Source organism: Sphaerodactylus townsendi, linkage group LG04 (genome assembly GCF_021028975.2).
Source record: "Sphaerodactylus townsendi isolate TG3544 linkage group LG04, MPM_Stown_v2.3, whole genome shotgun sequence".
NCBI lineage: Eukaryota > Metazoa > Chordata > Lepidosauria > Squamata > Sphaerodactylidae > Sphaerodactylus > Sphaerodactylus townsendi.
The window spans coordinates 144,860,471-144,874,271 of record NC_059428.1 but is presented as its reverse complement, the minus strand read 5'-3'; the positions used below and the strand labels follow the sequence as shown (position 1 = coordinate 144,874,271).

Here is a 13,801-nt window from a genome sequence, read left to right as displayed (position 1 = left end):
ATTTCTCCCCACCTGATTTTCCCTAGGCCCAGGTAAGGCGCTCCCAAACCGGCAAGGTAGGAAAACCTCAAAACGCTGCAACCGTACTAAGCCAAACACACAGTGACACACAAGCTTTCCGTATGAAACTTGCCTTTATCAGTCCTTTTAATACATACATACAGCACTGCTGCTAAACAGATTACAAATTATTTACAGAAGATTTTTCAGTGTACACGCATCACGTTCCAGCCCTTTGCGCTGTCTCTCGACCGAGACTGGCAAAATGGCACATATGCCAGGTTAAGAACCAGCTCTGAACTGTCCTTGCCAACCAAAACCTACCTTCCAAAAAGGCTCAGAAAAAGGTGCCAGGTGCTCTCTCTCTGCCACCCAGAACCTGGCTGTGGGACGACAGGCAGGAGTGTAAATAAACACAGCTCTCCATAGTGCCTGCAGACCTGAGGGTTTTCGAGAGTCTGTTGAGGGATAGTTCAAACACGCAACTCTGGAGGATTCTCTGTAGCCATCTGCCTCCAGAAGCAGAACTCACCAAAACACGGGAACAGGAGGCAAAACATCCCGTGGTCTGCGTTCTCAGCAGCTCCCCAGGATCATAATGTTTATGTTCTGGTGATGGTCCTTTTGAGGTCTCTGCTTTAGTCTCCTTGGTTCCTATGCGGTGATCTCCTGCACGCATAACGCCAAAGTTTAAGTAGCAGCCGGTGAAACTCAAAAAGAGGTCAAGAGCCAAAGATTACATATGAAGGCAGTCTGCCCGAGGAAGGTCCGCTAAGTGGCGAGAAGACAGTGCAAGTCAGAACTGTGCTTGTACGAAGACGGTCGGGGACCACATTAAGACTGAGAAGGTTTACAGTGGAGGGATCTGCGGCTCCCCGGTAGCGCTCCCCGTCTCCGGGCTGGGGCTGTGCTCTCCATTTTCCACAAGGCAAACTGGATGCTGGTATTAGGCAGGCATGTGCTTCAGCCACTAGGGGCAGAGTCGGAGGGCCTCAAATGCTTGGCGCTCCGTGAGGGGGCTTCTCCTCCACTGGAGGGCAAGAGGGCCCCTGTTCCCAAGGCACCGAGGAGAAGACGAGCCACTAGCTGTAACTTGGGATGGGGTGGGGTGCCTGATACAGGAAACAGGAAGGAGGAAGTCAGGCTCTTGGTTGCGGCAAAACACAGGGCAGATCCCAGAGAAGAGCTGGTTCAGACGTCGAAGGCCTCCGTCTCTCAAGGATTCCCCTAGCCCCCCTCCCCTCAAAGGCTGCATGCTAATTCATGTCACCAAGCAAAACGGGGAATCTACTAACTGACTGTGTCAAGAGCTGCCAGGGATTTGAACCAGGAACCCATGGAACTGTGTGTCCTGCTGGGAGTGCGACGGTGCAGCATCCCCCCTCCATCCCTTTACTGGCTCCCTTTGGCTATTGGACGCTGCCCAATCAACAACAGCATCCAATTTGCTTTCTGCCACTTTGCCACTCACATTACGCACCTGGTTCTGCATCTGGAACTGACCATGCAAACTGGACACGATGCGTCCCTTGAGAATTTATACAGTGGGATGACGCTAACGCAGCCAAGGCACGTTGCAAGAATCCCTGAACCATCAAGCTTTCCCATCAACCCTTACCGAGTCCTGGCTTTGGAAGAACCACCAGTCACCTCCTGGAATCCTTTCTACCTCCTCTCGGCAACCGCGAGATCGAGAAACGTGCTTTCAAAAAGGGAAGGCGAAACTCTTAGGGTGGTGAATGCACTGCCTCGCAAGCAAATTCTACATGCATGTACCCTGATCATGGAATCGGCAGGTTAAGATGGGAAAGCGCGGTCCTGGACTCTCTCCCCCTGCTTGAGAGAGAACAAGAATGATTATGGTTCCATTCACACCACTGTTTGTATGGCAGAGTTTCAGGGCTACCGTCTATCATTCTAGGCACAGATATACAAGCATGCGAAACAGTTATAAACCCCTTGATGTGTCTTTTCTTCACTATGGCTATTGTTGGCTGGATACACAAGGCCTGCCAGCAGAGAAACGCTCCCCAGGATCGTGGGTGCTAATATAACACAGCAACTCTTTTTTAAAAAGGGATACTTCGGTATAAAAAAATTCAAAAGCAGATGAGGGGAGGGGAAACTGTCTCTCTTACCAAGAAAGGGACCCTTTTGCAGAGCGAATAAAAAACCAGAACTAAAACATGCAGACGAAATGCAGTCCCGATTGCAGCCTTGCTGAGGATGGGCCCAGCCTTCCACTGCAGACTGAACCTACAGATGTTCTGCGTTGAGCAAGCAACGGGATCTACAGACAGCAATTTGATCTAAGCAGCACTCCTGCGTCACCTTTACCCCAAAGGAGCTGTACCAGCTTCCCGCAAAGAATCTTGGGAACTGTAGTTTAGCAAAGGTGCCAGAAAAGAGGATTGTGGCCCTCCCAGAATTGCAATTCCCAGATTTGGGGTGAGGGGTGGAGAGGTATGTTGCATTTGAGCAAAGCCCGGATGTTCAGCCGTGAGTCCCAGCAAGGAGGAGGTGAGGTGTCCAGCGATACTTGGGTGCCAGCAGGAACGAGGGGCAGGCTGGAGAAATTCGAGTTCTCCGACGTGCTGCCCCAATCCTTGAAAGACGAACTTTCAAGTTGCGAGGCAGAGGAGGCACGATGCCCAACAAAGGACAAAACAGTTTTTGTTTTTTAAAAAAGGCATTTTTAAAAAACGCAACCTCAAGGTGAAAGGTTCCCCCTTGGGTTTAAGTCCAGTAAAATCTTCAGAGGAAATGAATAGGGGTGGGGAAGCCATTTTCACCAAGGAAGGGAGACATAGAATTGGGATGGGCCGTCACTCCGCATTGGACTGCTCCCGGAGCACTGGCAGCGTCAGCATTTCTGGCGCAGATTTCTTCCGTGGCCTGTCCTTGGGCACGCTGAGGAAGTCCGGGGGGTCCCCGCTGAGCGGCGTGGAAGGGGCGCTAGAAGGGGCGCTCTGGGTGCCGGGGGGCAGGCAGACTTCGCTGATGGAGATGGTGGGCCTACCTCGTCGGCCACCTCGTTCAAGGTGGCCTCCTGTGTCTCTCTCTCGTACTGGCGCACCTCGTCCATCGTCATGTCTGAGGGGGAGCAAGCAAAGGGGAAACCCATGAGAGGAAGCCAGTGGGCTGGCCTGCTGCATTGGCCACACTCTCTGCCTTTGGGAGGTGACTCCCTCAGAGCGCTTGACCCTCTCTCAAGTGCTGACAAAGTTAGACACGGCTTAGCTGCCACCACTCCCTCCCCCCACCCCCCCCGCCTCTAGCAGCGCCTTGTTGTGGAGTCTGTGGAAGTAACCTCGCTAAACAGAGGAATCGTGTAAATAGAAAATCCAGGCTCAGATCCAACATGGCCAACCGGCACCTTGTGGGGTGAGTCCCTCTGTTTTTCCACCACCGGCCACAGGAAGTGGGACGGGCCATTCTACCACCACCCCACCTCTTTCTCCTGCATGTGAATCAGGCTGTGCAGAGGCGTAGCTCCAAGGGAATGGGGGCATGCAATGCACCAGGCGGGCGCCCTATTGAGGGTGTGGTGGGGGTGTTCCGGGGCAGGGGCAGAGGTCGCACCAGTGCACCGGGCACTTTCCCCCCTTGCTACGCCTCTGAGGCTGTGTCAATCCACCACGGGGGAGCATTTGGACACGTTCAGGAAAAACACCCTCATTTTACAAACAGCAAATTGGAAGGCTGCCGGGTTCGACCTCTGCAAACATAATAGAGATTGGGATCTCAAACAACCGGGGCCCCTCACTGTCAGTCTTCAGGAGACAGTCAAAGATGGTTTGGCTTAGGATTGCACGTGAGTGATTCCGTTTTTATTTACTGGCAGTCCTAACTGGAGCTTTTAAATTGTGGCCTTTTATGTTCTTTTTTAAAATGACTGCTCTTTTGTTCACATGTAAGCCAGCAAGGCTAAAAAGAAGCTAATAAGTGCTTTTAATAAAAAATTAATAAATTCCCTGCCAATCCAAGTGGCCAGCGAAATCAAGCGAAAATCTCCAGATATGCTATGCATCAAAGCAGTTTAACATCTAGGGGTCTCTGAGCTGTGACCGGCCCCCTTGGGTGGGACCTAGCGAGTGAGAGACAGAGGCACACTCTGACCCAATTTGGTTGTTGACCAGATAAGGCTGGACCTAACTGGAATGTGCTGACTTTTCAGACCCCTGACAAGGTAGCATTAGACCAAAAGAATACTGACTGCCTGGAACGTTTACTGAGTTTGGTCAAGTCACAGGGGTTATGGCTCCGGAGAATTCACGAAGGCACCCTTTAGACAGGTGGATCTGTGGGTGTACATTAGATCTCTCTGGCTCATTGGCTGCCAGCCTCCTACTGACTTGACAAGATCTATATTGTGAAAGCCCAAAAGAGGCAATGAGAGAGAATGTACTTGGCACAAGGTAGCCAACAAGGGAGCCTGCTTTGGTCTGTGAGTGCCCTCTTGAGGTCAAAAACAGAACTGGCAAGACCTTCCAGGTCAACCAAATACAAAACAAAACTGTACAGCGCTTGCTCTCTTGTAGCACAATTTATGACTGTATCACAATGTGGGCTCCCTCCCTCCCTCCCTCCCTCCCTCCCTCCCTCCCCTTCCTTCCTTCCTTCCTTCCTTCCTTCCTTCCTTCCTTCCTTCCCAGGAGGAAAGTTTAGCACAGTCCTCTCCCTGACTTGCTAAGCCAGTGTTTACCAACCTTTTCGAGGTCATGGTACCCTTGACCTCACTCTTCATATCTCACGGTACCAGCGGCTGCTGACCTTGGTGGCAGGCCCTGCCCTGAGCCAGCTCCATGTCCTTGCTGGCGCCGGCAGGAGACACCACAAAAATGAGGGGATGGGTTAGCATTGCCCCGGTACCCCTGGGACATGCTCACGGTACCCCAGTGTACCACGGAACCCTGGCTGAAAATCACTGTGCTAAGCTGACTATACACATGGAACTTTTTACTGGAGGTGGGGCATTAAAAAATAGGATCCCCCCACACACACCCATGGCCAGAAGCAATCCAATCTGAAAAATTCTATCTCTACCTACTATTTCAATGAGGTCATTACATAAAACAGTCCTGAGGTCTGCTGAGAAGTAAGGATTTTTGCTCAGAAGCGCTCTCGGCAACCCTACAAAACCAAAAAACACAGCTTTCCTTCAGAGCAGATTTCCTTTCAGGAAAGTACCGAACCAGGTTTAAGGTCACCATGTAGGTGGTTCCTGTATAAGGTTTTCTGCCAGTATCATTGGTGAGACCCCGCTTTAGGTTTGCGTACGGAAAAGTCCCAGGGAAAGAGGGCCCTGGCATTCAAGAAGAAGTGGGGGGAAAGCTGCCGTCAGACCAAAAACAGCAAATGCAGGCAAAAGTAAAATTCCAAAAGGAGGCATACATACAAAACGGGAGTCCTGGGCAGGTGGGGAAGCTAAAGTTCCTGGCTGCCGAAGTTTTTGTTTGTGGCCGTGTACATCTGAGTCGCGAAGGCATGGACCTCTTCCAGGGACATGTCTGTAACACGCAGAGATGCTCTCAATCCTCAGCCAAAGAAGGGGGACGCGGCAGAAGGACTCAAGGAAAAGTAAAGCCCACAGATAGCTCGGGCCCTGTCGCTCACCCACAGCAATGCTTGCATGGAAATTCAGAACCTGTTGCCGCTGAGAGGGCCACACATGGGTGTGCAGAAAGGCAAACGGTGTGGTCCATCACATGCAATTGTGCCACTCTTGGCAAAAAGGGGTTTCCACTTGTGGTTGGGAAAAGCCCCTGACTCTAATTCCAACTCACAGGAGAGGCATTGTGGGGTGCAACACCCAATGTTGCCCTCGAGACCCCATGATCCATCATTCGCTTGCAGATATCACACACTCAGGACATCCCCCCACCCGGCACACACTACTTCCGGTCGGCCTACCCAGAACAGGGACTCACACAGAGTCACAGCAAATGGCCTCTTCCAACCTTTCAGGGCATGAAAGTTCAGTGGCCCTCAAATTTTTAATTGGTGTGTGTGTGGGGTGGGGGAAGCAAGTCTTGAGTCTTGGGGTTTTAAGAAAACAGCCCTGTAGCATCTTTCCCTGCTGAACCGCCTGAAACTGTTGCCAAGGCAACAGATAAAAAGCAGCATCAGTTACTTGAAAGGCAATAGTGTTCTGGACTTCCCCTTCCAAACCCTTCCCACTTCTAGAGGGAGGCAGCTAGGACAGCCGTACCTTCACCCAGAGGAGTGGCCACACTTTAAAGGAACTGTTTTGCACCCCCGACCTCCTGTTAATAATTGTTTATTTTTCTGCTTCTGGAAACAACCCTACCCCGCCTGGAAACAGCTAATGGACCACTGAAATCTCTCTTTTTTCCCCTAACTGTGTGCATCAAAATGGATCCTAACCTTAGGTTTGGTGCAATGCAGAAAGACAAAGGATCAGAAGAAGTGGAGAGCTAGTATTATTACACAGGAAAGAGAGGGGAAGAAAAAGCAAACGTCACAAACGTGAGCTTGAAATGGGGTGCTGTCTCTGAGCTTCGCACCCATGGCAGGATCGGTGGCAGCAACGGCTACCTCTGCTACCTCTGCCTGGGAAGAGTGCAAGCTCTTTGGGTTCCAAAACAAAGGAGAAAAAAGTGTCCAAAAGAACACAAGCAAAGTAACAGGTTGGTGTGCCCGGAACAGGGACTCGCGCAGAGTCGCAGCAAACGGCCTCATCCAAAGAACACGAATTCTTATACTAACGGTAAACCTTTCAGAACATAGAAGTTAAGTGGAGTTCTGCTGTTCAGCAGAGATGCCAGCTTGGCAGGAATCCCTTTTGTCTTTTCATCAGGGGCTTTCCCACTCCAAATATCTTTCTAAAAGCCACATTCCCTGCCTCTGCAGGTGGCAGGCAACGTTGGCATTGCTGGGTTAAACGTTTCAGCAATCCGCACAGCTAAGGAAGGGTGAGAAAATGGTCAAAACAGGTAAAGTACTCATGATCCCTTCAGTACAACTTCTGTAGAGGATACTCCAGTAGCAGACACTCCAGCCGCCAGATGGCGGCAAAACCAAAGAGAATCCTAGCCTTGCAGAGTGGTTGGGGGGGGGGGGAGTTGGGGGGGGGGAGTTGGGGGAGGAAACGGAGCCAGCAAGAGCAGTAGGCTGGAGTAGGGCCTACGACACTGCCTCAGGCCTGATTCACAAATGCAAGACAGTGAGGTCAAAACAAGGAGGTTAAATGGACAGGCTACAAGGGGTGTGTGTGTGTGTGTGTGTGTGTGTGTGTGTGTGTGTGTGTGTGTGTGTGCGCGCGCCTTTTCAGAGCGCCCCCCCCCCCCCATATTAAATACTTCCCTGCAAAGCAAGCAAAGAGAAAGGGAAGAAAAGACTGCTCTCTGCTTTTCTAGTTACACGAATCGTGTTTGTTTTGAATGCAAAAGAAGTAGGAAGCAGGAAGTCACCCCCTTCCCTGTGTGCCACAAGGGTGCAATCTATTGTTAATTGCCCTCCCCTGTACAAGCGTCCAGGAAGTACAATCAGCTGGAACGGTCCTAGCCTGATCCATTCTCTGCCGTGCCACCTTTCTCTTTGCAGGGCGGCTGCTTTCCTGAGAAGAGGTGCATTCAAAAATGTGGTTTGTCCTGTGGTGGGATTCAGCCGGTTCGCGCCACTTCGGCAGGACCGGTTGTTAAAATGATGCTTGTAAACAACCGGTTGTGAAATTATTTGAATCCCACGACTGGATTTGTCCATCGATGGCAATAAGTTATTTGCCGCTTGTCTGACTGGGAAAGGCCTGTGAGATCGGTCCCACTGGAGCAGCTAATTTTTTTTTACACACCCACCCCAGCACACCCCCAGGATCAGGGGTCTGCAACCTGCGGCTCTCCAGGTGTTCATGAACTACAATACCAAAGAACACTAATTCTTATACTAACGGTAAACCTTTCAGAACATAGAAGGCCATGCTGGCAGGGGCTGATGGGAATTGCAGTTCGTGAACATCTGGAGAGCTGCAGGTTGCAGACCCCTGGACTAGATGAAAGTGCCTTCGACGGCACTGCCAGAGGACAGGAGACAGAGGAGGAGCAGTGTGGGGCGGTGGTTAGAGTCAGCCTGGGGTTTGGTTCAAATCTCCATTCAGGTGACATGGGTCTTTTTGGCCTAGCCCATCTCAGAGTTTCGCTGTGAAATGGGGAATGAGATTAAAATGTGCTGGGAAGACAGAGAGGCTCAGAAAGGACCACAGAGTCGCAAGGCAGAGCGACTACGCTTAAGGTCAGAGGAGTTAGTGGTGTTAGCAAACTAGGATTTCTTAGCCTGACTTTTTCTTACCCTGTTCTTCAGTTGTTCTAGACCAGGGGTAGGGAACCTGTGGCTCTCCAGATGTTCAGGAACTACAATTCCCATCAGCCTACCAGCATGGCCAATTGGCCATGCTGGTAGGGGCTGATGGGAATTGTAGTTCCTGAACATCTGGAGAGCCGCAGGTTCCCTACCCCTGTTCTAGACCTGATCCGATCCCTTAACTCTCATTTAAACTTGGGAAACATGGGTGTCTACAACTGCGGGAATATCCCCTTCCCAAGAAGCGAGAGAGAGGAATTTATCAGGTCCAGGTAGTTGGAGAGTTGGGATGTTCCCTGTGACCCCTGGGTTGGGGGAGAGATATTTCAGATGCTAGACCTGAAATGGCTACGACCACCACCCAAATTACAAGGAGAAATCCGGACCGGCCAACAGAAGAGAGAGTCCCTCCTTCAAGGACCTCTAGTGACCACAGGTTGCTTTGTTCTCAATATGAAACCAGCAGGTGTAAAAACCAACCTGTGGAAATATTTGGACGGAGATAACCTTTGCCCAGGTCTCCTTCCCCAAAACAGATCTACAAGAACCTTGCTGGATCCTGAGAGATCGCAGTTTGGGTTCCAGGAAAAAAAAATGACAGGTTTGGAAATCACATTTCTGCTGGTGCACTGCGGCTGGAACACGGGGACGCTGGTCGGGAATGCTGATTAAAGATCTAGATACCTTTTCACCACTCGTGGCAGTGGTTAAGAGTGAGGGTGATTTTTCTGGTTAATTCAGCACACAGACAAGAAGCGGAAAACTCGAATCCAATGTCCTCAAAGCAGAGGTCCTGAATTTCACATTATTAAGCCCTTAAACATCTAACTAGCAGTAGGTGAAAATCTCCGATTTTTAAATAGGGCTGGGGGGAGATCCTCCCAAAGAATAACTGCTGCAAAATGGGATCATAGCAGTGACAGGTGTGGCCCCTGAGGATTCCACTGGGAGAAACGAGCCACTTAGGAAACGGGTGGAAAGATTGTTTTCACGGGCGTCTGGGTGGGCTGTCTTTACCCCTCTTACTTGCAAGCGGACGGGAGCGTACCAGAGGGCTTACTCACCACACCACTCGTCCACCCAGGCGAAGGCTTGCCGGTGCCCGATCAGCAGAATATCCCGGATGACCTGCAAACCAAAACTTAAGTCACTTTTCTGAAGGTATTTTAGCAGGGTTGTCTGTCGCTATCTGGGTGCTGATCTAAGAGACCTTGGCAGTTGGGACCTCTCCCAATAACTCAACCCTGCTATGCCAGTGGCTCTGCTCAGACTCTGACAAATAAGAGGCTCCCCCTTGTTGTCTAAAGCTCCAAAATCAGGATCAAACCCTTGAACACAGAGAGCTGTTCTATTCATCTAGCCAGTACATCTTTCATCCCTCCTTGCAAAGGAGCTCCAAGCACTGAACACGTCTCTCCTTCTCCTGTTCTATCCTCCTAATAACCCTGTGAAGTAGGTGAGGTTTAGAGAGAAAATGATTGATCCAAAGTCCCCTCAGCTTTTCTGCAGAGAAGGGATGTAAAACCAGGTCACCTGGACACTCTAGAGAGCATAGGTGTCAAACTCAGGCCTTCCAGGTGTTCATGGTCTACAATTCCCATCAGCCCAGGCCAGCAGGGCCAATAGGCCATGCTAGCAGAGGCTGCTGGGAATTGTAGTCCATGAACATCTGGAGGGCCTGAGTTTGACACTTATGCTCTACTCTAGAAAGACACTCTAACAGTGCAATCCAGAACAGTTACACCAGTCTTGGCCCACTGACTTCTTTTAATTAAGAAAAAAGTATATTTCAAATCACAATATACAAAAAAACCCCACACACTATAAGTACAATTATAACAAATAGAGAAGGAAGACTCCCCCGTTTGGGAATTTCCAGTCATACAATTCAAAATATACCACTTATAAGACTTCATAAGACAATACATCTCCTAAGAGCAACTAGAATGAAGAAAATATTTTATACAGGACTCATCAAAATACATAATGAGTAGTTATATCAACTATCTGTGTTATGAATACATTATCCTTTATTAATTTCATTATCGAGTTATATTATATCTTTCCTGAATTTTTTTTCTAAAGGTTTCCATGCTTCTTATTTCTTTAAAGTTTCTTCTGCTATGACTTCAATGGGCCTAATTAGACTGGAGTAACTTAGTTCTGGGCTTCATTGTAAGTGCTATATATTTTAATTATTTATTGAGGACAGGTGTTTTTTTTTATGCTGCCACTCCAAGGATCTGCCCAAAGTGGCTTCCCAAATAGAAATAATCAAAAACAAAACATTAAAAAACTTTCATTAAAAGCACTAGACTATATTGTCTTATGAGGAGCAAGGACTATCAGTTGTACCATAAGTTTATGGGGTTGGGTGTTTCTAAATACTTCTCAATTTCAAAAGTCCCCAGCATACAGAAAACTAGCACGTAAGGGAAAGCGTTACACTACATGCAGGGAAATGTTTATATGGAGGACGCATTCAAGAACTGGAGTTCCGATCCAGAACTCTGCTACCTCCTTGAAGTGTCATGTGTAGAACAGCTTTTAAGCAATAAGAACAGAAGAACAGAAGAAACAACCTGCTGGATCAGACCAAAGTCCATCTAGTCCAGCACTCTGCTACTCGCAGTGGCCCACCAGATGCCTTGGGGAGATCATATGCAAGATATGTTCAGCCCCCCACCCCCCCACCCCCAAAAGACTCAGTGGTTATATTATTTTTACCTTTTGGACTGGGCCTCTCCCCATGGGAGATGGAATTTAAAAATACAACAGGGTTAATCTTAGAAGAATAAATAAAATGCTACAGATGTTGAACCTTGAAGATCTGCTGCTTGTCAGAATTACCCTGGTAAGACCAGCTCTAAGGCATGCTCTAAGGTGGCATCACAGGCGCTAGCCAGAGAGAGCTAAGCACTTATGATACTGTGATTCACAAACTTCCAAGTGCCTGGTTTTAAACACTGGAGGACAAAGAGCTTCCAAGCATTTTACCTTGTGGACAAACTGTTCCACACGCGTCTGCAGCCCCCACACCTCAAATTTGACCGTCACCAACTTGTAGGAGCACATGATGGGCTGAGTGTGTTCCCGCCAGCCCTCCCGCAGTGGCCCGCGGCCAGTCTTTGTCGAGCTGAAGTACCGGAGGTCCTGTCCCGGAGCAAAAAGAGGGAAAAACATTGTGGGATTGGAGCATGTAAACCACAAATATTCTCGGAGGAAAAAAACCAGGGCTCATTTTCTAGATGTGGTACAAACAAGTCACTTCCAGTTGGCAAGCGTGAGTTTCTTGTTCTTCCTTTGTAAATGCATGTACTAATTTAAACCTGACCCAGTGTTTAGCTTACACAAAATCACTGGCAACCCCAAATTTACAAACAGCTCTATAAGCAGAGTTGGTTTCTTTTTTTAGCATTATATTCATTTTTCGGGATTATGCATCCTAAACTCTCGGACAATCTGTCCCAGACATCAAATTCCCTCATGAATTAAAAGCTGAGACACAGTATTGGTTTCCATAGGAAAGTATGTACTCCCTTTATTACTTTTTAAAACTACTTGTTTTCTTCTGTGTTTCTATACTTTTCTAGGTACAACATGAACCTTGGTTAGAAGAAGGCACATCGGATAATTGACATGCAGAGAGGCAACAGGTATCTCCGACAGTTCCACTGTGTCTGCATAATAAGGGACTGCATAATAAGGGACTGAATGATCCAAATCACACCCAATACAAAGGCAGGAAAAAACACCTGATGCTGCTTTGATTGAGACCACGCCCGAGCAGTGACTCATTCAGAGGCACACTGGGAAGGCTCTTCTGCATATGGATGCTTCTGGCTCGCAGGAGTCTTTAAGTTATTTCTTGTGACACTCAAGTAGATCTTTCAGGGCAAATGGTTTGGCAACTGCTCCTTGGTGAGCACAGAGTATATACAGGGATCCAAAGAGAGCCAGCATGGTGTAGTGTTTAAGAGCAGGTGCACATCTGGAAGAAGAGGTGGATTTATATCCCCCCCTTTCTCTCCTGTAAGGGGACTCAAAGAGGCTGACAAACTCCTTTCCCTTCCCTCCCTCCACAACAAACACCCTGTGAGGTGGGTGGGGCTGAGAGAGCTCCGAAGAACTGTGACTAGCCCAAGGTCACCCAACTGGAATGAGTTGGAGTGCACAAGCGAATCTGGTTCACCAGATAAGCCGCAACCGCTCAAGTAGAAGAGCAGGGAATCGAACCTGGTTCTCCAGATTAGAGTGCACTTGCTCCTAACCACTATACCACATTGGTCCCCCCTACCGCTGCCCAGGAACTCGGGCAGAGAGGTCACCCATTACACTGCCACAGGCTGTTACCTCAGGGCTTCGGTAGTAGCGCTCTGGGATGTCATCAAAGGCAATGTCCAGGAATGTCACTTCGTGGTCCCCCAGGATTTTTTCACTGTGGAAGATCTGGCGGGGAGGGGAAGAACGACAGTAAGGTTAGGGAGCCTGGCCAAGCAGCCGCACCAACACTGTCTGTCTCAGGGCAGCATGGTCTGTTTTGCCACCATGTGAGCAAGAGACACCAACATTACAAAACTACTATTCTGCCTCTTGGGCTTGCTCAAGTTTCCCAATTCAAGCTGCCGGTTCGCCCAAACCTTTTTAAAGCCCCTGGCCACACTCCGTTTGGGGACGGGTGTATCTTGAAGGCCAGTCCTTTTGCCTTCGCATCTTTCTGCCTAAGAATCCAAGATCGATCAGGGGAAGGCTTTCCTCCTTCGAGTGTCCTAGTCATCAAAAGTGCTCATCTCATGGGCACACCGCTATTTTTTTGGAAACGCCTTTGGTGCCAGACCCGGGGACAATGGAACCAGTTCCCCAGGAAAGTTCGCCTGCCTGCACCTCTTTTGATTCCTGTAGGAGACATTATTACAAGCCATTTAGGACCGATTTAGGACCACGTTTAATGTACTCGCAGTTCTAAATTGCGACGTTGTTTGTTTTTATGCGTCTTCTCTGCATCGTAAGCTGCCTGGAGGTCCTTAAGGAAGGAAGTCAGCTAAAAAATGTTTTAAATAAGTCAAATAACATTCCAGACAGCTCTTGTTGTGGTAGCTGCTGAACAAGAAGACATAGCGATTCAGGAACAGGGGAGGGTACCTGCTAATCATCACATTTTTTTGGACCAACTTTACGCTTTGGGTTGGTTCCCTAACAGTTATCCTCTGCACTTTGTTTCTGGATGTAGATGGAAAAACTTCTCGCAGAAAGGAGCAAGCAATCTCGTAGAAAGAGAAGGTGAATAAGTCGTTTCTAAAAGGGATGGACAATGAGAGGAGGAAAAGTAAGCCCTTTTGGAACTCCGGCTGACTTCTAAGTGCATGCTTACCCTATCTACAGGGCAGGGAACATTCCAAACCTATGAAATTCAGCACTGGGGTCAATACCAATTCTCTCCAAGAAAAAATCAGCTCTTGACCTACATTATGCAAAACGCAAG

At 48.8% G+C, this 13,801-nt stretch overlaps 1 protein-coding gene across 1 annotated transcript in view; it reads right to left on the bottom strand.

The window, feature by feature from the left end:
• Positions 1-115: 115 nt before the first annotated feature.
• Positions 116-13,801, bottom strand: part of LOC125431898 (cytoplasmic phosphatidylinositol transfer protein 1-like) — a 35,121-nt gene continuing 21,435 nt past the window's right edge. The window contains 6 exon segments of the mRNA XM_048495090.1: positions 116-3,017; positions 3,020-3,093; positions 9,384-9,447; positions 11,317-11,472; positions 12,673-12,768; positions 13,497-13,577. Coding sequence (XP_048351047.1) covers positions 2,826-3,017; positions 3,020-3,093; positions 9,384-9,447; positions 11,317-11,472; positions 12,673-12,768; positions 13,497-13,577 — 663 coding nt within the window. The 3' untranslated portion in view covers positions 116-2,825.